Source organism: Mustela nivalis (genome assembly GCF_964662115.1).
Source record: "Mustela nivalis genome assembly, chromosome: 7".
Taxonomy (NCBI): Eukaryota; Metazoa; Chordata; class Mammalia; order Carnivora; family Mustelidae; genus Mustela; species Mustela nivalis.
Genome location: NC_139026.1, coordinates 86,300,879 through 86,328,136, shown reverse-complemented (window position 1 = coordinate 86,328,136; position 27,258 = coordinate 86,300,879). Strand labels below are relative to the sequence as shown.

General features: G+C 38.4%; 1 protein-coding gene and 1 pseudogene across 2 annotated transcripts; both read left to right on the top strand.

The window, feature by feature from the left end:
* Positions 1 to 9,384: 9,384 nt before the first annotated feature.
* On the top strand, positions 9,385 to 10,274 carry LOC309870298 (olfactory receptor 5BS1-like; annotated as a pseudogene). Its single transcript has one exon. The product of its transcript is annotated as an olfactory receptor 5BS1-like (transcript).
* An 8,423-nt stretch (positions 10,275 to 18,697) lies between these two features.
* On the top strand, positions 18,698 to 19,609 carry LOC309869658 (olfactory receptor 5BS1-like; the record flags this gene model as incomplete). Its single annotated transcript, XM_082741093.1, has 1 exon — positions 18,698 to 19,609. The coding sequence occupies one exon, from the start codon at positions 18,698 to 18,700 to the stop codon at positions 19,607 to 19,609; it is 912 nt and encodes a 303-aa protein (XP_082597219.1).
* Positions 19,610 to 27,258: the final 7,649 nt, after the last annotated feature.

Sequence of the window (27,258 nt, the reverse complement as noted above, 5' to 3'; positions counted from 1 at the left end):
ACATTGCTGCTATAAACATTCAGGTGCACGTGCCCCTTTGGATCACTACGTTTGTATCTTTAGGGTAAATACCCAATAGTGTAATTGCTGGGTCATAGGGCAGTTCTATTTTCAACATTTTGAGGAACCTCCATGCTGTTTTCCAGAGTGGTTGCACCAGCTTGCATTCCCACCAACAGTGTAGGAGGGTTCCCCTTTCTCCGCATCCTCGCCAGCATCTGTCATTTACTGACGTGTTGATTTTAGCCATTCTGACTGGTGTGAGGTGATATCTCATTGTGGTTTTGATTTGTATTTCCCTGATGCCGAGTGATATGGAGCACTTTTTCATGTGTCTGTTGACCATCTGGATGTCTTTTTTGCAGAAATGTCTGTTCATGTCCTCTGCCCATTTCTTTATTGGATTATTTGTTCTTTGGGTGTTGAGTTTGCTAAGTTCTTTATAGATTTTGGGCACTAGTCCTTTATCTGATATGTTGTTTGCAAATATATTCTCCCATTCTGTCAGTTGTCTTTTGATTTTGTTAACTATTTCCTTTGCTGTGCAAAAACTTTTGATCTTGATGAAATCCCAATAGTTCATTTTTGCCCTTACTTCCCTTGCCTTTGGCGATGTTCCTAGGAAGATGTTGCTGTGGTTGAGGTCGAAGAGGTTGCTACCTGTGTTCTCCTCAAGGCTTTTGATGGATTCCTTTCGTACATTGAGGTCCTTCCTCCATTTTGAGTCTATTTTTGTGTGTGGTGTAAGGAAATGGTCCAATTTCATTTTTCTGCATGTGGGGATATTGAAAAAGAAAGCCAACGTTTGTGGCATCACAATTCCGGACTTCAAGCTCTATTACAAAGCTGTCATCATCAAGACAGCATGGTACTGGCACAAAAACAGACACATAGATCAATGGAACAGAATAGAGAGCCCAGAAATAGACCCTCAACTCTATGGTCAACTAATCTTCGACAAAGCAGGAAAGAATGTCCAGTGGAAGAAAGACAGCCTCTTCAATAAATGGTGTTGGGAAAATTGGACAGCCACATGCAGAAAAATGAAATTGGACCATTTTCTTCTTCCCATTTCTTGATTGTATTATTTGTTCTTTGAGTGTTGAGTTTGATAGGTTCTTTATATATTTTTGATACTGGCCCTTTATCTGGTATGTCACTTGCAAGTATCTTCTCCCATTCTGTCAGTTGTCTTTTGGTTTTGTTGACTGTTTTCTTTGCTGTGCAAAAGCTTTTTATCTCGACAAAGTCCATATACTTACTTTTTGCCCTTGCTTTCTTGCCTTTGGTGATGTTTCTACAAAGAAGTTGTTGTGGCTGAGGTTGAAAGTTTGCTGCCTGTGTTTTCCTCAAGGATTTTGATGGATTCCTGTTGAGGTCTTTCATCCATTTTGAGTCTAGTTATGTGCATGGTGTAGGGAAATATCTGGTTTCATTTTTCTGCATGTGGCTGTCCAATTTTTCCAACACCATTTGTTGAAGAGACTGTCTTTTTTTCCACTAGATGCTCTTTCCTGCCTACTCATAGAACAGAGAACAGAGAACATAGAGCATAGAACAGTAACCTCCTCAACATCAGCCACAGCAACTTCTTTCAAGAAATGTCTCCAAAGGCAAGGGAAACAAAGGCAGAAATTTGAGGACTTCATCAAGATAAAGCACAGCAAAGAAAACAGTCAATAAAACAAAGAGGCAACCCATGGAATGGGAGGAGATATTGCAAATATGACACTATAGATAAAGGGCTGATATACAAGATCTATAAAGCACTTCTCAAACTCAATAACCCCCAAAAACCCAAATAATCAATTCAAAAAATGGGCAGAAGACATGAACAGACACTTCTCCAAAGAAGACATACAAATGGCTAACAGGCACATGAAGAAAAATGTTCCTCATTATTTTGAAGTTCTAGGGAGGAGACAGGGCTAGTGCTTTTGGTATATGTGGTATTTAGAAATATTATATGATTGGCATAGAACATCTAAGAAAATAATCTGAAGAGGAGGTCCTGGGAGTAAGCTCTGGAGCACTCTAGCTTTTCTAGTTCAAGTTGAAAATGATCCAGCAAGAGAAACAGAAGTACCAGCTACTGAGTAAGGAAGAAAATCAGGTAATTTTTTTAATCAAAAAGCCAAGAAGGGGCGCCTGGGTGGCTCAGTGTGTTAAGCCGCTGCCTTCGGCTCGGGTCATGATCTCAAGGTCCTGGGATTGAGTTTTGCATCGGGCTCTCTGCTCGGCAGGGAGCCTGCTTCCCTTCCTCTCTCTCTGCCTGCCTCTCTGCCTACTTGTGATCTCTCTCTGTCAAATAAATAAATAAAATCTTTAAAAAAAAAAAAGCCAAGAAAAGTGTTTCAAGGAGGACAGAGAAGTCAGTTGTGTTGAATGCCACTGAAAATTCAAGTGAGAAGAAACAGAAAAGCTACATTGGATTTTGCAACTTTGGTTTTGGAAGTAGTTGATAATACCAACAAGAGAAGTTTCAGCTAGCTAGAGTAAGATGAGGAGTGAATGTATGAAGAGAAACCACAGATAACTTCATTGACAAGTTTTGCTATGAAGGAGATTTAGAAAATAGAACCATAGGTGTAGGTAATATGGAGTAAAGGGAGTTTTTGTTTGTTTTTGCTTGTTGCTTTTGGGTTTGCTTTGTTTTTATAGTGGGAAATACTAAAACATTTAGGTGTTTGTGGAAATGGTAACATAGGCAGTTTAATATCAGGATTTTAGGCAGGATAAAGACAAACAAACTTTAAATCAGTTTTAAAATAGCTAGCTGGTGGAAGAGAATTCCTGAAGAAGTTCTAAACGGCTGGGTGAACACTTATGGAAGATGCTGTGTAGAGTTCATGCTTCAGGTTGGAGACTGAAATAAAATGATCCATCCATCGAATTCACTCCATCGAATTCCGTGATTCTAGAAGTGAGGCTCATTTGTAAGAGAGCATAGGTAGGACTATGTGTGCAAGCAAAATATATAGTGAAGATAAAGTTCTGCCAAACCTGAGGAAGGCCCAGGCTACTCTTTGCCTAGTAGAAGCATTTGCAGGCCCTCAATGCTCACCCTTTATTCCCACTTACCCAAACTATAGTAGTGGCAAGAGTGTCAGAGGGCCAGATAACTGACTACTGCCACTTGCCCCATGAATTCAGATTAGCTCCCTAGGGCCCTCATTACTCACTCTCCCTCTCTAATGGCCCACCTGCCATATGGGTACCAAGTAGGAAAAGATTAGAAAAAATGATAAAATTCATACAAACTGGCCAGAAGCTCTCCTCATAATCAAAAGAGATAAAGAAAGAAGACAAAGGAAGGAAAAAAAGATGCCCAAAGCCCTTTAACAGGTAATGGCTCAAACCAGAACCCATGTACATCAACACTTAAGCCTTTATCCAAAGCTTAACATAAGGTGGCTTGCTTAACTGCTTTAGACACACAGTTTTCAACTTGTTTCAAACCAGTTTTTCCTGAGACCTGAGTTATTTAAATATCCTTCATCATTCATCTCTCAAAAAAAGGCAGAAGGCAGCAACTCAGGTTTCCAAGGAAAAGCTAGACTCAACAGGCCTTCTCAATCTTCTCTATCCTATAGATGCGAGAAACCTTACTAGGCAACTGTTCCAGATCTTTCATTGCAGAGCAGAGGGAACTGAGCCCAGGAAGAAGAAGCAAAAGTACCTTCCCAAATTCAGAAAAGAAGGTCATGACTGGGTTGAGAGGAAATATTTAGGAGGTTGAGGAGTTTGTCACTTTATTAATCCATAATCTGTCATCCTCCTTTATCAGATTCAGGACAAAAGTCTGAGATTCCTATGGAATTGAATTGAGAGATGACAGTTTAGCTATCAGGTGGGTAGCTGGATAGGGCTTTTTTTTTTTTTTTTTAATGGGTGGCAGTGAGTTCAGAGTAGTCTCATTTTCTCTGGTGGGGAATTTCTTAGCTAAATGCCAGGATCTTAAGCTGAAGTTAATTTGAGAGTTCATTTAGCTCATGGCCTCAGCTCCAAGCAAGACCAAATATGTAGAAAGCACAGTCTAATTGTGCAGTTCCTCAGAATTTTTTGTATAATGTTAATGTTAGTCACCACACAGTACATCATTAGTTTTTTATGTAGTTTTCCATGATTCGCTGTTTGCATATAACTTTTCAGAGATGAAGCAAAATCTCTAACTTTCCTTTACATTCTTGTTGGAGAAGAAAATAAAAGTTTTCATTACCTAAAACACTGATCACCTTGTGTCTCCAAAGATTTACTCAGGGAGACCACGAAGTTTGCAACTAGAGTGAGAAATTAAGAAGTGAGAATATCCTTGATACTCCTTTCTTTCTTCCCACTCTGCAAAAGCATAGCATCCTTTACTTTAAGACACTCTCTTTCCTTAAAACATAGAGCTTCCCTATGACCCTGCAATTGTACTACTGGGTATTTGCCCCAAAGATACAGATGTAGTGAAAAGAAGGGCCATCTGTACCCCAATGTTTATAGCAGCAATGGCCACGGTCGCCAAACTATGGAAAGAACCAAGATGCCCTTCAACGGATGAATGGATAAGGAAGATGTGGTTCATATACACTATGGAGTATTATGCCTCCATCAGAAAGGATGAATACCCAACTTTTGCAGCAACATGGATAGGACTAGAAGAGATTATGCTGAGTGAAATAAGTCAAGCAGAGAGAGTCAATTATCATATGGTTTCACTTATTTGTGTAACATAACAAATACCATGGAGGACAAGGGGAGTAACGAGAAGGGAGTTAGGGGAAATTGGAAGGGGAGGTGAAGCATGAGAGACTATGGACTCTGAAAAACCAATCTGAGGGTTTTGAAGGGGTGGGGAGTGGGAGGTTGGGGGAACCAGGTGGTGGGTATTAGAGAGGGCACAGATTGCATGGAGCACTGGGTTGGTGCAAAAATAATGAATACTGTTATGCTGAAAATAAAAAATGAAAAAAATTACCCCCCCCCCAGAAAAAACACTTTTCTTGGGGGAGAGGTGGTAGTGTGGTGGGGAGTGGAAGGTTTCTCTACCAGGGAACTTCCTTTTTTTGTGTTTCTTTTTTTCTTTTTCCATTTGTTTTTTCATTTATTTATTTTCAGCATAACAGTATCATTATTTTTTCACCACACCCAGTGCTCCATGCAATCTGTGCCCTCTATAATACCCACCACCTGGTATCCCGACCTCCCACCCCCCACCGCCACTTTAAACCCCTCAGATTGTTTTTCAGAGTCCATAGTCTCTCATGATTCACCTCCCCTTCCAATTTACCCCAACCCCCTTCTCTCTAACTCCCCATGTCCTCCATGCTTTTTGTTATGCTCCACAAATAAGTGAAACCATATGATAATTGACTCTTTCTGCTTGACTTATTTCACTCAGCATAATCTCTTCCAGTCCTGTCCATGTTGCTACAAAAGTTGGGTATTCGTCCTTTCTGATGGAGGCATACACTACCAGGGAACTTTCAATGCAGAGAAACTCTATCCCTCAACCTTCCCAGTGGCCTCAGGAAACACTTTTTCCAGCCAAGTTTCCTAGACCATGAATTTGGGATTGAAAAACCAGTAGACAAAGGACAGGCAAAAGGCAGAATAATTAATAGGAAAAATCAGACTCTTTGAGTCATTTTCATTCTCCATCTGAGTAACTAAGACTCCTTCTTAAAGAAATGGCTTTTTAGACCAAATTCAATTTTGTTGCAGAACATGCAAGGCAGAAATAGAACGGGAAAAGAAAGAGGTGTGTATTCTTTATTGGAATGGGGTTTAATTAAATGCTGAGTTTGAAGCAAAAAAGTGCAGTGTGGCTCATATATTATCCACGCCAAAATATATTTTTAATTGAAAGTATAAAAAGCATATTTTTAATGTAAAAATCAAAGCAATTGTCCATTCTCTTACCACCCTAAAAGCTGTTTTTTTTCTGTTTTTAACTTCATATAAAGCCATACTGTGTGCATATTTTCACACAATCTAATGTTTTATAGTAATTGTATATTCTGATCTTTTTACTAAACTATGTGTCATGGATATTTTTTTCTGACTCTCTGTAATTATTTTCATCATTAGATAATATTGTCTTGTGTTTCTACTGAAATGTAGCAGCTATTCTTCAATTATTAGATCTTTAGGTTTGTCCTAGTCTTGAAAACAGCCCTGGAATATACATTCTCATACATAGTTTTTTTTCTCTTCTTGTGAAGCATGTATTTAAGATAATTTCCCAAAAGAGAGATTTTATATTTCATATTGCCAAAAGTATTATACAACATATAATGCTACCAACAATGTAAAAGGGCATATAAGTCTCACCAAATCTTACCAGCACTGGCTATTTTTAGTTTTAAATAGTTTATCTCCACATAAATAAGTGTAGAGTCATATCATCATCTGGTTTTAGTTTGCAAGACTTTGATTATAAGTAGAGTGGAGATTTTTCATCTCTATCATCTAACTGTCTGTCTACCTCTCTATCCTACATGCATAAGATTTCAGGCTATTCCTGCCACCAATTGATTTTTTTTATTTGCCTTTATTTTGTTATTTTAGCCATCATATAGTACATCATTAGTTTTTGATGTATTGTACCATGATTAATTGTTTGTGTGTAACACCCAGAGCTCCATGCAATCCATGTCCTCCTTAACACCCATCAGCACGCTCATCAATCCCCCCATTGTCTTCCCTTCTAAAACTCTCTGTTTGCTTCACAGAGTCCATAGTCTCTCATGGTTCATTTCCTACTCAGATTTCCCCCCGCTTAATTTTCCCCTTCTCCTAATACTCTCCACGCAATTCTTTATGTTCCACAAATAAGTGAAACCATATGATAGTTGACTTTCTCTGTTTGAATTATTTCACTTAGCCTAATCTCCTCCAGTCCCAACCTAGTTGAAGCAAAAGTCCTGGCACCACTTTAATTTTGCCCAAGGAATTATAGCAGCTGCAAGTCAACACAGAATGGGGAAAACTACATACAGAGAGGCCACTAATAAGGCTCTGGAGTCACTGAATGCTAGATGATGACTCCAAAGCATAAATACTGTAGGAGGTTATTAAAAAAGGAAATTTTATAATAATGAGGAGACAAAAGAGTAACAAAACATGTTAGGGAGAAATCTGGGAGACCACCCTGTGCTCAGAATCATGTTTATAATAAACCAGAAGAATCAATAGACTTTAAAAAAAATTTCTTTTCAGTGTTTTAGAATTCATTGTTTGTGCACCACACCCAGTGCTCCATGCAATACATACCCTCTATAATGTCCATCACCAGGTTCACCCAACCTCCCATTCCCCCCCTTCCAAAATCTTCAGTTTGTTTCTCAGAGTCCACTGTCTCTCACAGTTTGTCTCCACCTCTGATTTCCCCCAACTCACTTCTCCTCTCCATCTCCCCATGTCCTCCATGTTATTCCTTTTGCTCCACAAATAAGTGAAACCATATGATAATTGAGTCTCTCTGCTTGACTTATTTCACTCAGCATAATTTCCTCCAGTCCTGTCCATGTTGATAAAATAGTTAAGTATTCATCCTTTCTGAAGGAGGCATAACATTCCATTGTATATATGGACCATATCTTCTTTATCCATTTGTCTGTTGAAGGGCATCTTGGTTCTTTCCACAGTTTGGTGACTGTGGCCATTGCTGCTATGAACATTGGGGTACATATGGCCCTTCTTTTCACTACATCTTTATCTTTGGGATGAATACCCAATAGTGCAATTGCAGGGTCATAGGGAAGCTCTATTTTTAATTTCTTAAGAAATCTCCATACTGTTTTCCAAAGTGGCTGCACTAAGCATTCCCACCAACAGCATAAGAGAGCTCCCCTCTCTCCACATCCTCTCCAGCACATGTTGTTTACTGTCTTGTTAATTTTGGCCATTCTAAAAGTGGAAAAAAGACAGTCTCATTCTAACAGTGTAAAAAAGACAGGAATAAATGGTGCTAGGAAAATTGGACAGCTATGTGTAAAAGAATGAATCTCAACCATTCTCATATACCATACACAAAGATAAATTCAAAATGGATAAAAGACCTCAATGTAAGGCAGGAGTCCGTCAGAATCCTAGAGGAGAACATAGGCAGTAACCTCTTCTACATCGACCACAGCAACTTCTTTCAAGATATGTCTCCAAAGGCAAAGGAAAACAAAAGGGAAAATGAACTTTTGGGACATCATCAAGATCAAAAGCTTCTGCACAGTGAAGGAAACAGTCAACAGGAAGAAACTGAGGGTTTTGGAGGGGAGGGGGGTGGGAGGTTGGGTGACCTCGGTGGTGGGTATTATGGAGGGCACATATTGCATGGAGCACTGGGTGTGGTGCATAAACAATGAATTCTGGAACACTGAAAAGAAATTTAAAAAATAAATAAATAAAAATAAAACTAATCGTGTAGTATGTGTTGGATAATTGAATTTAAATTTAAAAAAATTATTTCAGAGCAAAAAATAAAAAGCATGTTGCCCATAAAGACTTCATGGACCACCAACATGGACCCCCAAGTGCCTGTGTGACCTCACAGTAACCCACACTTCTCATGTAGTTCACCTCGATGGAGCATATTCCTTATTTAAGCAATGAGGAGTTCATGGGATTTTCTTCCCTCCATAAAAATTACCCAGGATGTGAATAGACTCGTGGTAAAGACTGTGGTTTTTTTTTTTTTTTTTTTAATAATCTCTCTACCATCTTGTCACCACCCACATGATTGAGAACAGCTCAGCATGTAATTGAATGTTCAGTGAAGCTTCCTGTTGTTTTTTTTTTTTTTACTAAAGATGGCCTCTGTCTCCTTGTCTCCCCACACTTCTCCCCCCCCAAAAAAAAAGTTTTTAAAAATTATTAAATATTTGAATGTTTCTGGCAAAATAAAAAAAAAACAGGCTTAAACTTTACCCCTTCTTTGTTCACCAGGTCATCCAGAGATAATTGATTATATTTGTGCCATAACTCTATCCTATACATTATGTTTTACAGCTTTATTCTGCTTCTTTACATGTCTCTCTGCCCCTATTAAATTTTAAGCCCTTTGAGGGCAGGAATCATGTCTCAAGCAACTTTGTATCTTCAGGATCTGGTACAGTGCCCAGCACTTGGATGCTTATTAAATATTTCCTGAATAAATGGGTATTAAAATTCAAAGAAGTAATTACAGAGGAAGTACTTTGGAATGCTGCATGCCAAGAGAATTGAAGTAGTAATGGGGGTTATCCAAAGGGAAACTTCTTGACCTCATAGTTTTTTTATTGTACCTTTAAGCTGGAAGTCACATTTTTTTTTAAATAAGAGAGACAGTCTTATTCATCTGAGAGGACAATTGCATTATGTTTCTTTCCAGGGCCAGCATCTTTAATCATGAAAAATGTCACCATGATTACCAAGTTTGTCCTCATAAGATGGTCCAGAAATCCTCAGATCCAGACCATGTTTTTTGCAGTGTTCCTGGTGATTTACCTCTTGACCCTGATGGGAAACCTGATGATGATCCTGGTGATCAGAAATGATTCTCATCTTAAAACACCCATGTATTTCTTCCTAGGTCACCTGTCTTTTCTAGATCTTTGCCTTTCTTCAGTAACCATGCCCAAGATGTTGCAGAATTTATTAACTCAAAGAAAACCCTTATCTACATGGGGCTGTGTGACCCCGAGTTTCTTTCTCATATTCTCTGGGAGCACAGAGGCCTGCCTGTTGTCTATGGCCTGTGACCACTATGCAGTCATTTGCCACCCTCTCCTCTACAGTGTGGTTATAATACGCCTCTGTGTGTTGGAATGATAATTGTAGCATGGGCAGTGGGGTTCCTAAACTCCTTGCCAAACACTCTTTTAACCTACAGTTTACATTTCTGTGGCCCCAGTGTCATACCTCACTTTTGTTGTGATCTTCCTTCACTCTTCCCTCTGTCCTGCAGTGATCCTACTGCCAACGAAGCCCTTGCTGGGTCATGTGCTTTGTTGGGATTTGTGACACTTCCCCTGATACTCTTCTCTTATTCTGGAATCATCTCTTCCATCCTAGTCATCCATTCTTCTGGGGCTCAAGGCAAAGCCTTCTCTACTTGTTCTTCCCACCTCACTGTGGTGCTTTTGTATTATGCCACAGCCTTATTCAGATACATAACCCTCCTCTCAGGCTCCAAGTTGGAACAAGTGGTCTCTGTTCCATACAATGTGATCACATCTTTGCTGAACTCCCTCATCTACAGCCTCAAGAACCAGGAGGTGAGAGCAGCTCTACATAAAATGTTTAAGCAATAACTGTGTCTCTCTTTATATAAAAGATTCATACTGTATTTGGTTTGAAGACAATAAAAAAATGGGTGATGAAATATATTGATAATGGCTAACCTGATCACTTAAAAAATTTTTTCATTTGATGAAATAACCTCTTGGGTCTTGGTAATAGAGATTTAAGTGTGTGATTGCTTATTTTATTGTATTTGGCAAGAAAATTTAGTGAAGACTGAGAAATAAGTATTAGGATGGAGTAGTGTAGACAGACTAGGTCCAAATCTGTTTGTTTTGTTAAAGAGTTTTGGTATTATAGAGCTCAAAGTCGTGCATGTGTGTGTGTGTGTGTATGTGTGTGTGTTTAAAGATAAGAGTGTGAAACACATTTTAAAGTGGAAACTAGTTGCTAATTAAAGATGATATTGAATGAAGTTTTTTGTCCACCTAACCCGGAGTAATCTAAAAAATTGATATGCCTAGTTGCCAGAAAGCAAAGATAGAGATTGATGAGGACCTGCCCTAGACCATTCAAAAGAAAAAAAATTGTTCAGGTTTGCTGGTGGTGACCAATGTCTGGAATGAGATCAAGATGTTTGGCAACTAGAATAGAGAGACCTTGTTGGAATTCAAACTGGTAAATGTCTATGCTGCTCAAAATGATGTTTTCACTCAACCCTGAGGATATCAAGCCAGTTAATTCATTCAGTATCTGATGTCTCACTCAGCCAAACCCGATCTGAGTCTACTTCTCATTATTCCTTTGGTATATATTCAAGCAAATAAATTATCTTCTTGTCACAAAAGATTCATGGGGTGGAGGGCTCACAACCCAAAGTGTAGGCTGACTCATATGACCTCTTTAATGAAATGTTTAATATGAAACATTGTGTTTCTGCCCTTATAAGAATCAACCAAAACTAAGGTGAGTTTTTTTTTTGGCATTTTCTTAACTTCTTACAAATCAAAATAACAAATATTGTTGGTTTGTTTCACATTTTCATTATTAACTTTTAATCTTAAATATATAATAAATTCTATAAAAATTAGGAGAAATGTATAGCGGATGAACAAGAGAAGTATTTTATAATTTTTAGAGATGTAAATATGTAAAAATCATTTTTTAGAAAAATATACTTCAAAATGAAGTATATTATGGATAATGGTTTATATCAATAATTATTACCCCTTGCATCAGTTATTCTAAAGATTGACATAATCTGATTTTGTCAAGGAAAACAGTGTTTAGTACAGAGCTTATGTAGTCTACCAGGTACCTCATGTGGAACACGGTTCTCCTTAAGTGATCTAAATTTGAGATATGGTAGGAATAGAATGAACATGACTTAATGACTTTTTAAATAAAGAAATAGTTAGTAATAACATCATTGTGCTCCCCCACCCTGACTTTTTAAATATTCTTAAGAGAAACTTTCCAAAGTGTACATATTTGGATATAGTTTATGGGCATAACAGGAAGGGCATCCTTATCCAGTTCAAACCCTAATAAAAGATAAAGTGAAGTCACATAAACTGATGTAAACATGATGCAACCATTCTCTTCCTGGCCTGCATCTTTGAGAGATGGATCCACAGACCAATCTATGCTCAATCTCCCTTCCCTTAGAAGACTGAGATAGTTATTGGCATTCACGTACATGTGTGCTTGCCTCCTGCTCCTTTATTTTCAATTCTTACTGAAGACCCTTATAGATCCATAGGGGAATAAAATCCAGAGTGGACTTCTCCACTCACCTCCCATATATACATTATATGTATGAATTGTGTTGGTGAAAGCATGGCTTACACTCAAGCTGTAATCCCTTATCTTCTCACATTTCCACTCCTATCTTTGTGCTATAAGTATTTTATGATCTTGATTAATATTACCCATATGCTTGCATAAATATTTGCATTAATTTACAGCCAAACCAACAGAATATTAGAGTGTCTGACAATGCTTATTTGCCAGGCCTGAGAACAGTTTTTAAATTATATTTTAATCTCTATCAATTTGTTGGCATAAAATGCTACTTCTTTCATATATTTGCATTTATTTTTCATCATAAATAATATTTAACATTTCTCAAACAATTGTTAAACATTGGTATTTCCTCTTTTTTATTATTAGCATACCATTTTTCTGTTTGTTACTGCATTCATAGTATTTTTTTATTTGAATGGTGTATTTAAATAAGTTCAGATTGAACTCATTATTTAAGTTAATGGCACCATAATTCATCCAAAACCCGAGAATCATCTTTTGATTCCTTTTTTCTCTTTCTCCTCAACACATAAACAGATCCCATTTGTTCTGTTTTCAAATATATCCTGAATCTGGACACATCTCATCACCTCCACCTCTACCAACCTAGCTTAAGCCATCATTTTCTCCCACCTAGATTCAGGACTGGTATTCAAAATAGTTAATAACCAGAAGGTAAGAGTATAGAACAATTAAAATGGATTCCCAACAGATAAAAATGGATTTTGGTTTTGTTGTCTGTCATGAATACTAGCTGAATATTAGCTAGTAATAAGGCAATAACTTCCTAACTAGTCTCACTGCTTCTATTACTGTCCCTTAAAGCTACAAAGAAACCAGACAGATCAACTTTTTAGAAAAATCATAAAACAGATTATATCATTCCCATTAGAGGTAAAGAAGAAAAATCTATAGCTTCCTACCACATTTAAAATTCACACTTCCTTGATCTACAAGACTTACCAAATTTGGCTTTTGTGGGCTTGGTGACCTAATTTCTCTCATTTCTCCCTCCTTTGCTATACTCCAATCACACTGACCCTCTTACTGTTTCTCAAAGACTCCAGATTTCTCCCCATCCAAGAGTTTTGCACTTGCTCTTTCCTCTACTGACACATTTTTCTCTGTATATTCACATGGCTTATTCCTTCTCTTTATGTAGGTCTTCCTCAAGAGTATTCTTCTCACAGAATTATTTCCTGAATACGCTATATTAAATATTCTACCCTCCCCCATTCTACCATGCATCACCAACTAACAATATTTATGTACATTTGTATTTACATTCTGTCCTCCCCAATATAATGTAAGCACCTTGAGAGCAGAGATTTCATCTGTACTTTATGCATCTGAAACAATATCTACCACATAGGAGACAATCAAAACTACTTCATGGGATTTCCATGACTAACTGTATGGAGTAACTGATGCCAGCTTTGTCCTTCTACCCATAAATAACAAGAAAAAATGAACAAAATATCCGGGAAAAAAAAAAGATCCCTTACTGGAAAACAGAAAGCTTAGGACTTTGAGTCCTGAGATACAGGAAACAGATAAGGTGAGTCCTACCTTTCCCACTGGAGGCACTTTTTAAACCATGATACGAGAGGAGAAAAAAAAAAAAAAAAAAAAAAACAGAAAATGGCAGTGTTGCTGAGTTTAGGAGACACAGATTGAGTTCAAGAAGAACAAAGAGTGGGATTTGTGGGGTAGAGCTAGAAAGAAGAGATACATAGATAAAGAATTCCAGAAATTTGAATATAAATCTCCATGAGCCTTTGTTTCATATCATGCTGTGCATGAATCATTAATGAAGTTGAAGTAGGTGAAGTAAGCACCACTACTGCAGGAGGCTGTGAAAACAACTCTAGTAGGAGATTCCACATGACTGAGAGCTACTAAGTAATGACCATCCAGAGTCCAAGAACCACATCAAACACTTGAGAATATAAGGGCCCATAAAAAGGTCACACTTTAGAAGTAGGGTTCTCCTAGTCTGCACAAGAATTAATACTAATTCTTCCCAAACTCTTCTAAGAAGCAGAACAAGAGGGAACACTTCCTATCTGATTCTATTAGGCCAGTATTACCTTGATACTAAAACCAGACAAAGACATCACAAGAAAACTGCAGACACCTAGGGAAAATGCTTAGGTAATGTTAAACTTAATGGTGAAAGATTAAATACTTTGCCCCTAAAATAAAGAACAAGAAAAGAATGTCCATTCTTGCCACATTTATTCAACATTGTCCTGGAGGGTTTGGCTGAGACTACTATGCAAGAATAAGGAATAAAAGGAATCCAGAAAGGAAAGGAGGAAGTAAAACTATGTTCATTTCCAGATGACATAATGATGTACATAGAAAAACTTAAGGGGGGTTGTATGGGTGGCTCAGTTGGTTAAGTGTTCTACTCTTGATTGCAGTTCAGGTCATGATCTCAGGGTCCCACATCTGGTTCTATGCTCCATGCATAGTCTGCTTAAGATTTTTTGTCCCTCTCCCCCTCCCCCTGCTTGCTTGCTTTCTCTCTAAAATCATCCTAATCATCATTGCCACTATCATCATCATCATCATCATCATCATCCCTGGACCTGGAGATCATGGCCTGGGCAAAGGCAGACGCTTAACCATCTGAGACATCCAAGTGTCCCTCAGTCACTTTCCTTCAAATACTTGTACTTTTTAATCTAGCAATACTAAATTTAATATAGCCATATCAAATTTATTTTGTGAAAAGTTAGTTTATGTATTAATAAACAAATAAGTAAATTGTAATGCTATATGTAATACTTCTAAACCTGATATCCCTAAACAAAGTGAATTGATATTTACATGTTTATGCTATGTTTATGCAATGTGATTACTTGTAGTCATCCATTATCAACTGGTGCCCTACAGCTTATAAGAAAGGTATCCATCACTAATGGAAACCACTCTTCCTCCTAATCTTATCCTATTGAGGAAGAATTCCAGACTCCTTCTAAAGTAAGGCCTTAATAAAAGGCTGTTTTCTTGATGGCTCAAAAAAAAAAAATCACTTCTCCCCAACTTTTTCTTAACTATGCACAGTCCAGAGATGACATGTTTAGTAAACTCTAGAAAATCAGGACTGAAATGTAATGTCTCTTACATCCCAGTATCAGTAGAAAAATTCATATTGGTTGTAGAAGTCACTAGCAACATGAGAGAAAAGGAAAGGTGGATACAGAATTCGGAATGTTGTGGAATGAAAAGTAAAAATGCTTGGCGGGTAATATAGTGAAGTTAGACTTTCAGTAGAAGTGGCTGTGGGAGAAGTAGAGTAGTAAGTAATGAGATGTAAAATCAGTTCACCCCCAGTGAAAATGAGGGTCAACTGGATACTTTTAAATATGAGGCATATTTTAATATGTTTGTATTCTTAGTACAAATGAGTAATAGAAAGAAACTGATGATAGGGTGGCTCAGTTGGTTGAGCAACCAACTCTTGATTTTGGCTCAGGTCATGATCTCAGGGTCCTGGGATCGAGCCCCATGTCAGGCTCTGAGTTCAGTGTGGAGTCTGCTTGTCCCTCTCCCACTACTCCTCCCCCAGTTTGCATCCACTCCCTCTATATATATCTCAAATAAATAAATAATCTTAAAAAAGGAAAGAGAAAGAAAGAAAGAGAAAGAAACAAATGACAAAAACAGATAATTGGCATAGTTGAAGGAGAAGAACCCAGAGGCTCAGGATGAAATGGGTGTTAAAATACACATACAGGTGTTAGTCTTGGATCCAAGGCAGATACATCTACTAAAGAAAGGTCAGAGAAATACATTTGTAAATGGGAAATCAAGAAAATTAAGAGTTCCTGCCTCATAGCTCTAATTGCTCTTGCGAGGCCATGTGAGGAGAATGTGATGGAAAAAAACATTACACATCTGAAGACAATAGAGTTTGGAATATATCCAAAAGAGAAAAGGGAAAGTTAGACTTTACATGAGTATGTAGGGGTGTATGTGTGTGTCTGTGTGTGTATATGTGTGTGTATGTGTGTGTGTGTGCATGCTAGCAGGCACACTCATGCCTCTCTGTGCACCTACTCATATAGCTAAGGTTGAGAAAACCTAAACTGAATTTTATTTGTCAGATTCTGCATCATGCCTTGTGCTCCTCCTGGAAATGTTTCTGTACCCTTACATCCAAATTACAGCCAACCTTTCAAAGTCAGCACAAGATCTCAAATGACTCTGATACTGCCCCATGGGCAGTGAACAGGTTCCCTGGTGTATTTCCTCATGTTCACCTCCCAGGGTTATCTTGGCAAAGAGATAGCCAAAGAAAATCGGGCTGGAGAAATATAAGACTCCTACATACTGGTCAGGAGCTTTTCTCAGGACTCAGGTAGGTTACTACAGAAAGACTGACAGGAACTGGTGGCTTTTAGCAAGGCCCAGAAAGTCCCAGTGCAGAGAATGCCAGCCCTTTAGGTGTTAGCTAGAACTGACAGCACAGGGTCTGATCCTAGAAAATATCAGGTTATAAAATTGACTTTGCCCAAACCTAGATAAAGCACTGTCTCGTCCCACTTGCCTAACTGTGTGAAAGCCCAATTTTCATAGGTTTGCATAAGTGGGAGGAATCCTGACCTCATGGTATTGAAAAAGAAGCAAAATCAAGCATAAGAGAAATATCTTGTCTCAAGTAAATAAGTAGACCAATTTATTCCCCCCTGGGTGTAGAATCTTGTGAGATGTTGATCTATGTACACTTCTGTTCATATGGGATCTGTCTCCTCTATTCATGTTCCTGGTTCCTGACACTAAAGCAGGCCTTCTTTTGGCATGGAGGAGCTGTCAAGGGGGCATTTAGATGGAAAACAGGACAGCAATCTCCCACATGGGTGTTATATGTAAACAATGAATCTTATAACACTATATCAAAAACTAATGATGTATGGTAACTAACATAATACAATTAAAAAAAAATGGCAGGAGTAAAGGAAACAGAAGGAGCCCTTCTCCTTCCCTCTTACCTTTCACTAGAGTTCCAAGATCTTATGGCTTTAGGGATAGCAAGAGATCATTAAGCTATATTCCTTGTCTCTAAACAAGAATAATGGGCAGAGAGGACAGACTGGTAGTTCAGTCTCTTAGAAAGTTTCAGAGGTAGATTTCTACCAATAATGCCATTGCTATGATTAAAAAGTTTTATGATTGAGAAGTTTTCTTGATCTTAATAGCAATGCCACTAGCCATTAATATTCCCAAAAAAGGGCAAGGCTCACCCACTTCTTTCTATCCCTTCTTTTAGTAGTCAGTTCCTTTCCATGAAAGCTCCTCAGAATGGTTTCTTCAGAAATTTGTCTTTAACTACTGAAAAACCTTTTTAATAAGTTCATGTCAACCACATGAGATAGATCAAATTGTTCCATTTTGAACATGTGAAAAATTGTCCTTCAGAAGGGTTAAATGACTTGCTCAAGTTCACATAGCTCTCAGGTCCAGCTTTTTAATTTTAAGCATAGTGCTATATTTAAGACACAGCTATATAGTCCTCTAAGCATATTTTAAATGACTCAAAAAATATGTCAAGAGTACTTTAAATGACTCAAAAAATATGTCATCCCTCTGCTGGCTGTGTTGTGTTGGAAAGAGCACAAGACTAAGAACAGAGTGTTCTGTTTAATTCTTGTTCTGCTGATAAATTGCAAAGCAGAGAAAGTCACCTCATCTTTGTGAGCCTTCATATCCCTACTCTGAGATGCTGTGAGAACTTGACCTCCTGGGCTTGAGGACAGAGCAAGCTTTTCTGGGGCATGTCCACCCATTCCCACAAACATTTCTCCAGCTTTGCCAGTACGGACTTGAATAGGCAGGGTACCCCTGAAGGATCTTGAAATGTTTGGAAAGTCCCATACAACCCCTACTAGCATTTTCCAAGTCCCTTTCCACATCTTTATCCAAAACTCAGACTGTCTACAATAGATAGTCAGTTCTGTAGTTTTTGGCTTTGTAATCCAAACCTAAATATAAAAAGACTTGCAACTAAATGTCTGTTTTCTGGAACAGTTGCATTTGAAGCATGCTGTTTATTTGTTTTCATAAGTATACTCTCAAGGGTCAAATAATGTAATTTGATTTAGGTTCCCAGATGTTTGCTATATTCACTGACAAAATTAATGAGATCAGTTAGGAAGGGCCAAGGAGCAGAAATCTTTAACATTACTGTTAATAGTTGCCTAGAGCTGTTCTAACGAAGTACCAAACACCGGCTTAAAACAATAGAATTTTATTGTCTCACAGTTCTAGAGGCTGTTACTCTGAAATCAAGGTGTCAGTAGGACTACTTCCTCCTGAAACCTGTATGGAAGAATCCTTCCCTGCCTCTTCCTCGCTTATGGTGGTGGCTGTTAATCATTGGCATTCCTTGGCTTGCAGCTGCATCACTCCAATCTCTGCTTGTTTTGTCACATGACTGTCTTCCCTTTGTGTGTGTGTTTTCACATGGTGCTCTCCTCTTTCTTGGAGAGGAAGGGATACAGTTCAACCCATAGCAGTCACAACTGGAAACACTCAACTTGTTTACTTTTTATATTTTTAAGCTGAAAGGAGTATTTCTTGAAAAGTTTTAGGGTGTGGGAGTGATATTCTGATTACTAGAAACTACTCAGATTCTGTAATACAGTTGATTCCTTTCTAGGAATGGAATTTATAAACGACCATGAACAACTTCACTTTCTTCACTGAGTTCATCCTCCTTGGGCTGTCTGCTAACTACCACATCCAGACTCTGCTCTTTGTGCTGTTCCTGGGCATTTACCTCCTGACCCTGATGGGGAATCTGGTGATGATCCTGGTGATCAGAGGGGATTCTCACCTCCACATCCCCATGTATTTTTTCCTTGGACACCTGTCCTTCCTAGATATCTGCTTCTCTTCAGTTACTATGCCCAAAATGCTACAGAACTTCCTATCTCAGAAGAAGAGCATCTCAGTGTGGGGCTGTATCACCCAGAGTTTCTTTTTTCTTCTCTCTGGGTGTGCTGAAGCCAGTCTTCTCTCTGCCATGGCCTATGACCGCTATGCTGCCATCTGCCATCCCCTGCTCTACACCATGGTCATGAACAAGCCTCTCTGCATGGTAATGGTTAGTGCAGCATGGGTAATGGGTTTTCTGAACTCACTAGTAAATAATCTTTTCATCCACAAGTTACATTTCTGTGGGTCCAACATTATCTCCCATTTCTGTTGTGAGCTACCCTCACTCTTCCCTCTGTCATGTACTGATCCCACTGCCAACAAATTCCTTCTGTCAGGGTCCAGTGCATTTCTGGGACTGCTGACACTTCCCCTGATCCTCTTTTCTTACTCCAGAATCATTTCTGCCATTCTGAACATCCGCTCCTCTGAGGGCCAAGCCAAAGCCTTCTCTACCTGCTCCTCCCACCTCACTGTGGTGCTCTTGTTCTATGGGACAGCTCTATTCAGGTACATCAGCCCTGCCTCAGGCTCAGTGTTGGAACGAGTGGTCTCCATTCAGTATAGTGTGATCACATCCTTGCTGAACCCCCTCATCTACAGCCTCAAGAACCAGGAGGTGAAAGCAGCTCTGCAGAGGATGCTGAGGCAGTGAATGTGCTCCTCAGATGGGGGGGGGGGGTTCTATGTGTAATATTCAGTCAGAGAATGGGGAAGATAGATCTTCAGAAATACCTTGAGAGGATAAAACATTTGAGGTCAGTGGTTCTCAAACTGTCATCTATAAACCAGCAGAATCAGCATTATCTGTGAGGCAAGAAAGGCAGATTCTTGGGGCCAATCACTAATCTACTGAATCAACAGTAGAGCTCACAACCTATGTTTCAATTAGTCAGCCAGGTGAGTATGAGAAAAAATGTTCTAGGGCAACTAATGTTTGATAAAACTGTGTTTGGTGAAAGATACAGTTCTGACATCTCAAAATGAAGAATCTCTTAAATGAGAGAGTTGATCTGTCAGGTAGTCAAGATGAGAATATTTGACTGTGTGATATGATCACATCCTCTGCAAGACTTTAAAAGAGAAAAATAAAAACCTACATTATTTTAAGACATTGAAAAGAGGGAAAGTGCTGGACTGTCTACTGAAGGCTGACCAGCCCATTCCTCCTATTGCCATTTGGAAGCTAAAAGATTCTCCAGAAGCCAGCACGGCATGAAGCCAAGGGACAGACGTTCCAGAACAGTGGCTCCCAAGCTTCCTTCACCTTACCTGAGAGCACTTGAGGCCATCAAACAGCCAGTGTGCCTGGGTAGTGGTCACTAGTTTGTTTTCGGAAGTAAAGACAGCCTGAGGCTAATGGCAGGAGTAACAGACAGGATGAGATAGCAGTTCCTGTGCAAGCACTTTCTCTAAGAGCCTCTGCTTCCTCACCTGGTTGCCTGGGCTATGCTGTCAGGAGCCCGGGGGCTGAGTTCTTGCTTCTGTATGTTTTGTCACAAGACTACCTTTATTTTTATCCTTCACCTAAGAAATAGAGCATTCCCAGAGCCTTAGAAGCTCCATATGTAGCCCCATCATCTCACCCTTTTTCTCTCTCCAGGTGTAACCCCTGTACTGAATTGCACAATACTCATTCCACTGCTTTTATCCCTAAATAATTTTTTTAGTTTTACCTGTTCTTGAAATTTGTATGAGTAGAATCATACTGTAAGCTTTTTTCTATGACTTGCTTCTTTCACTTAACATTATTTATTCTGTGTTTTTAGGTATGTCTTTGTAAGCAGCACAGGGCTGCATTTTGATTATTTTATTCGGTCTCTTTAATTGTTGATTAAAAGAGTTTAATCAACAATTATTACAGTAATTATTCGTGTGTTCAGATCCATTTCTTTCTTTTTTTTCTTATCAACATAACAGAATTCATTGTTTATGCACCACACCCAATGCCCCATGCAATACGTACCCTCCATAATACCCTCCACCTGGCTCCTACAACCTCCCACCCCCCAGCCCTTCAAAACCCTCAGATTCTTTTTCAGAGTCCATAGTCTCTCATGGTTCACCTCCCCCTTGCAATTTCCCTCAACTCCCTTCTCTCCATCTCCCCATATCCTCCACGTTATTTGTTATGCTCCACAAATAAGTGAAACCATATGATAATTGACTCTCTCTGCTTGACTGATTTCACTCAGCATAATCTCTTCCAGTCCCGTCCATGTTGCTACAAAAGTTGGGTATTCATCCTTTCTGATGGAGGCATAATACTCCATAGTGTATATGGACCACATCTTCCTTATCTATTCGTCTGTTGAAGGGCATCTTGGTTCTTTCCACAGTTTGGCAACCATGGCCATTGCTGCTATAAACAGTGGGGTACACATGGCCCTTCTTTTCACTACATCTGTATCTTTGGGGTAAATACCCAGGAGTGCAACTGCAGGGTCATAGCGAAGCTCTATTTTTAATTTCTTAAGGAATCTCCACACTCTTCTCCAAAGTGGCTGCACCAATTTGCATTCCCACCAACAGTGTAGGAGGGTTCCCCTTTCTCCACATCCTCTCCAACACACATTGTTTCCTGTCTTGCTAATTTTGGCCATTCTAACTGGTGTAAGGTGATATCTCAATGTGGTTTTAATTTTAATCTCCCTGATGGCTAGTGATGATGAACATTTTTTCATGTGTCTGATAGCCATTTGTATGTCTTCATTGGAGAAGTGTCTGTTCATGTCTTCTGCCCATTTTTTGACATGATTATCTGTTTTGTGTGTGTTGAGTTTGAGAAGTTCTTTATAGGTCCTGGATATCAACCTTTTGTCTGTACTGTCATTTGCAAATATCTTCTCCCATTCTGTGGGTTGCCTCTTTGTTTTCTTGGCTGTTTCCTTGGCTGTGCAGAAGCTTTTGATCTTGATGAAGTCCCAAAAGTTCATCTTTGCTTTTGTTTCCATTGCTGTTGGAGATATTTCTTTTTTATTTTATTTTTTAATTTTTTTTAATTTTTTATAAACATATATTTTTATCCCCAGGGGTACAGGTCTGTGAATCACCAGGTTTACACACTTCACAGCACTCACCAAAGCACATACCCTCCCCAATGTCCATAATCCCACCCCCTTCTCCCAAACCCCCTCCCCCCAGCAACCCTCAGTTTGTTTTGTGAGATTAAGAGTCACTTATGGTTTGTCTCCCTCCCAATCCCATCTTGTTTCATTGATTCTTCTCCTACCCACTTAAGCCCCCATGTTGCATCACCACTTCCTCATATCAGGGAGATCATATGATAGTTGTCTTTCTCTGCTTGACTTATTTCGCTAAGCATGATACGCTCTAGTTCCATCCATGTTGTCGCAAATGGCAAGATTTCATTTCTTTTGATGGCTGCATAGTATTCCATTGTGTATATATACCACATCTTCTTGATCCATTCATCTGTTGATGGACATCTAGGTTCTTTCCATAGTTTGGCTATTGTGGACATTGCTGCTATAAACATTCAGGTGCACGTGCCCCTTTGGATCACTACGTTTGTATCTTTAGGGTAAATACCCAGTAGTGCAATTGCTGGGTCATAGGGCAGTTCTATTTTCAACATTTTGAGGAACCTCCATGCTGTTTTCCAGAGTGGCTGCACCAGCTTTCATTCCCACCAACAGTGTTGTTGGAGACATTTCTTGAAAGAAGTTGCTGTGGCTGATATTGAGGAGGTTACTGCCTATGTTCTCCTCTAGATTCTGACGGATTCCTGTCTTACGTTGAGGTCTTTTATCCATTTTGAGTTTATCTTTGTGTATGGTGTAAGAGAATGGTCAAGTTTCATTTTTCTACATATAACTGTCCAGTTTTCCCAGCACCATTTATTGAAGAAACTGTCTTTTTTCCACTGTATATTTTTTCCTGCTTTGTCAAAGATTATTTGACCATAGAGTTGAGGGTCCATATCTGGGTTCTCTACTGTGTTCCACTGGTCTATGTGTCTGTTTTTATGTCAGTACCATGCTGTCTTGATGATCACAGCTTTGTAGTAAAACTTGAAATCAGGTAATGTGATGCCCCCAGTTTTGTTTTTCTTTTTCAACATTTCCTTAGCAATTCGGGGTCTCTTCTGATTCCATACAAATTTTAGGATTATTTGCTCCAGCTCTTTGAAAAATAACTGTGGAATTTTGATCGGAATGGCATTAAAGGTATAGATTGCTCTAGGCAGTATAGACATTTTAACAATGTTTATTCTTCCGTTCAGATCCATTTCTATGTGCCCCATAGAACTGTAACTTCCTTCCTCTTATTTCTCACTAATTTTCCCTTTCCATTTTTTCCTCTGCTTATCTGTTTTTTTTTTAAGATTTTACTTATTTATTTATTTATTTACCTGAGAGAGAGTGAAAGAGAGAGAGAGAGAGAGAGGAAGAGAGAGAGAGAACTTGCACGTGCACAAGTGGCAGGGAGAGAGAAAAGGAAAAGCAGGCTTTCTGCTGAGCAAAGCGCCTGATAAGGGATTCAATCCCAGGACCCTAGGATCGTGACCTGAGCCAAAGGCAGATTTTTAACCAACTGAGTAACCGAGGCATTCTTGCTTGTCTATTTTTGATGCTATCCAAAAGTTAGTACCTTTCTAACTAAAGTTTCCATCTAATTATCTAAAGTTAGTATCTTTATCCTTTTCCAAAACAATATAAAGATCATAAAATACTTTAAGAAACAACATCCCAAATTTATATGCCACTTAAATCCAGTATTTTAGTTCTTCCCTTTTCCCCCACAAATTAGACATTATCATTACTATATTATTTAATCAATCAGTTTTTATTTAGATTTACCCAGGTGAGACATTGGCTCATCATGTCTTTTTAAAAAAATAATATGGTTGTTATTTATATAGTATTTACAGTATGCTGAGGAAACTTGATTTATGGAAAGTATATTTATGAAGGTATAATTATAGACAAAATGCAAGATTATATATAGCATTATAATGATATTTCATAACTTATAGGACAAATACAGAAAATTTCAAATGTTTTGTATTTTCCCTATACATTTTATAGATCACTATACTTTACTAAATTACAGAAAACTTTGTATTACAGTGTAAAATTAGAAGTTATTTATATCAATATTGCCCTTGCATGCCAACAAGACATTTTATAATAGAATTACCAACTACAAATATTGAATTCTCTGATAAAATTTATCATTACTTTGAGGATTGTTTTATTAAACTATAGCACTTGGGATCTTTTATTAAACCATAATACTTGGAATCTTTTATAGAAGGGACTGAAAATATTTTACAAATATTGAATATCATTTTGAGTATCAGTGACAAATTACACATTAATAATTGATTCCATTGGCGTACCCACCAGCCCACTTGCTCTTGAAGCCTTAATGAAATGCAGGCAAGTTTACCATGTCTTTTTGCATCTTTCATTGTGATCATTTTCTCATGTCCATATCTGATCCTTTAGAATTCTCTGTGTCAGTCTGTTTGTGATGAATTGTTTTTGTTTGCATGAAAATTACTTTATTTCTTGAAAGGTAATTTTTCTGGCCATGAAATTCTAAATTGTAGCTTAAGTTAAGTTCTATTTTCGTAGAAAGGTTATCTATTTCCTTCAGTTACCTTTGAGTTAGCCCCACTTTAAATTAAATTCTCTGCTTGAGGTGTTTCAGACCACACACACAGACAGCATGAACTCAGACTTCACACTTGTCTGAGCACCAGCTGTAGTTATGAATTTGTAGGAAATATCCCTTTCCCTCTTTACCCAACTCCAATGTCAAAAGAGCCAATTTTCTCATGGCTCCATCCCCATGGCAGATCATTTCTTATTTATGTTCACACTGATATTTTAGCCCCTTATTTCTAACAATTATATAATTCTTGCTATGTACCAGGCATTCTAAGAACTTTATGTATATTAACTAATTTAATGCTCTGAACAACTCTATGAGACAGATACTATTATTTTCATAGATACTGTTATTTTCCTCATTTTACAAACTTAGAAACTTATACACCAAGAGGAAAAGTGACTTTCCCAAAGTGAGTGGGAGAGCTGGTATTTAAACCCAGGTAGTTTAGGTACAGAGTCCATGCTCACATGCTAGGCAATGTTGCTTCTAGGATTTATTCCAATGAATGTTTGTCAAATTCACTATTGGAGTTCTCTTACAGGAATTATTTCTATTAGGATTCTCCTATTAAACTCCCTAGCCTCACTGGTTTCTAGATTTAACTCTTACCCTCTGTATCAAGCTGGTTAGAGTACTTGTTTAACTCCTAGGATTTCTTTTTTCACTTCATTTGTGAGCTCTGAAGAGCCAAAACTGTCATCTTGATAACCCATTAAGTTTTTTAAATTTAGTATGTTAATTATTCAAGCAAAGAATACTGTGAGACAATTAATCAGTTATAATGGTCAGAAGTAGAAGTCACCTCCTTAGTCAACAGATCTTGATAACTTTCGTGTCCACCAGGCCAACCCAATTTCTGATCCAAGCCTCTCCTAATTTCCAAACTTGCTATCAACATCTTGAGTGTTTTATGCTTTACTAGATATATCATTGTGTTTTCAAAAAGTTTTTTTCAATATAATGTAGAAGTTAATAACTGCATTATATTGAGACATGATGCTCATAATAATGATTTAAAAAATAAAGAATGGGGTTGCCTGGGTGGCTCAGTTGGTTAAGTGGCTGCCTTTGTTTGGCTCAGGTCATGATCTCAGGGTCCTGGGATGAAGCCCTGCATCAGGCTCCCTGCTGGGTGGAAAGCCTGCTTCTCCCTCTCCCACTCTCTTGCTGGTGTTTCCTCTCTCACTGTTTCTATGTCAAATAAATAAATAAATAAAATCTTCTTTGAAGAATAATGATGGAATTTTGATCGTAATAGCATTAAAAGTATAGATTGCTCTAGGCAGTATAGACATTTTAACAATCTATACTTTTAATGCTATTACGATCAAAATTCCACCATTATTCTTCAAAGAGCTGGAGCAAATAATCCTAAAATTTGTATGGAATCAGAAGAGACCCCGAATCCCTAAGGAAATGTTGAAAAACAAAAATAAAACTGGGGGCATCACGTTACCTGATTTCAAGCTTTACTACAAAGCTGTGATCACCAAGACAGCATGGTACTGGCATAAAAACAGACACATAGACCAGTGGAACACAGTAGAGAACCCATATATGGACCCTCAACTCTATGGTCAAATAATCTTTGACAAAACAGGAAAAAATATACAGTGGAAAAAAGACAGTCTCTTCAATAAATGGTGTGGGGAAAACTGGGCAGCTATATGTAGAAGAATGAAAGTCGATCATTCTCTTACACCATACACAAAGATAAACTCAAAATGGATAAAAGATCTCAATGTGAGACAGGAATCCATCAGAATCCTAGAGGAGAATATAGGGAGTAATCTCTTCGATATCAGCCACAGCAACTTCTTTCAAGATATGTCTCCAAAGGCAAAGGAAACAAAAGCAAAGATGAACTTTTGGGACTTCATCAAGATCAAAAGCTTCTGCACAGCCAAGGAAACAGTCAAGAAAACAAAGAGGAAACCCACAGAATGGGAGAAGATATTTGCAAATGACAGTACAGACAAAAGGTTGATATCCAGGATCTATAAAGAACTTCTCAAACTTAACACACACAAAACAGACAATCATATCAAAAAATGGGCAGAAGATATGGACAGATACTTCTCCAATGAAGACATACAAATGGCTATCAGACACATGAAAAAATGTTCATCATCACTAGCCATCAGGGATATTCTAATTAAAACCACATTGAGATATCACCTTACACCAGTTAGAATGGCCAAAATTAGCAAGACAGGAAACAACATGTGTTGGAGAGGATGTGGAGAAAGGGGATCCCTCTTCCACTGTTGGTGGGAATGCAAGTTGGTGCAGCCTCTTTGGAGAACAGTGTGGAGATTTCTCAAGAAATTAAAAATAGAACTTACGGGCGCCTGGGTGGCTCAGTGGGTTAAGCCGCTGCCTTCAGCTCAGGTCATGATCTCAGGGTCCTGGGATCGAGTCCCGCATCGGGCTCTTTGCTCAGCAGGGAGCCTGCTTCCTCCTCTCTCTCTCTCTGCCTGCGTCTCTGCCTACTTGTGATCTCTCTCTGTCAAATAAATAAATAAAATCTTTAAAAAAAAATAGAACTTCCCTATGACCCTGCCATTGCACTCCTGGGTATTCACCCCAAAGATACAGATGTAGTGAAAAGAAGGGCCATCTGTACCCCAATGTTCATAGCAGCAATGTCCATGGTCGCCA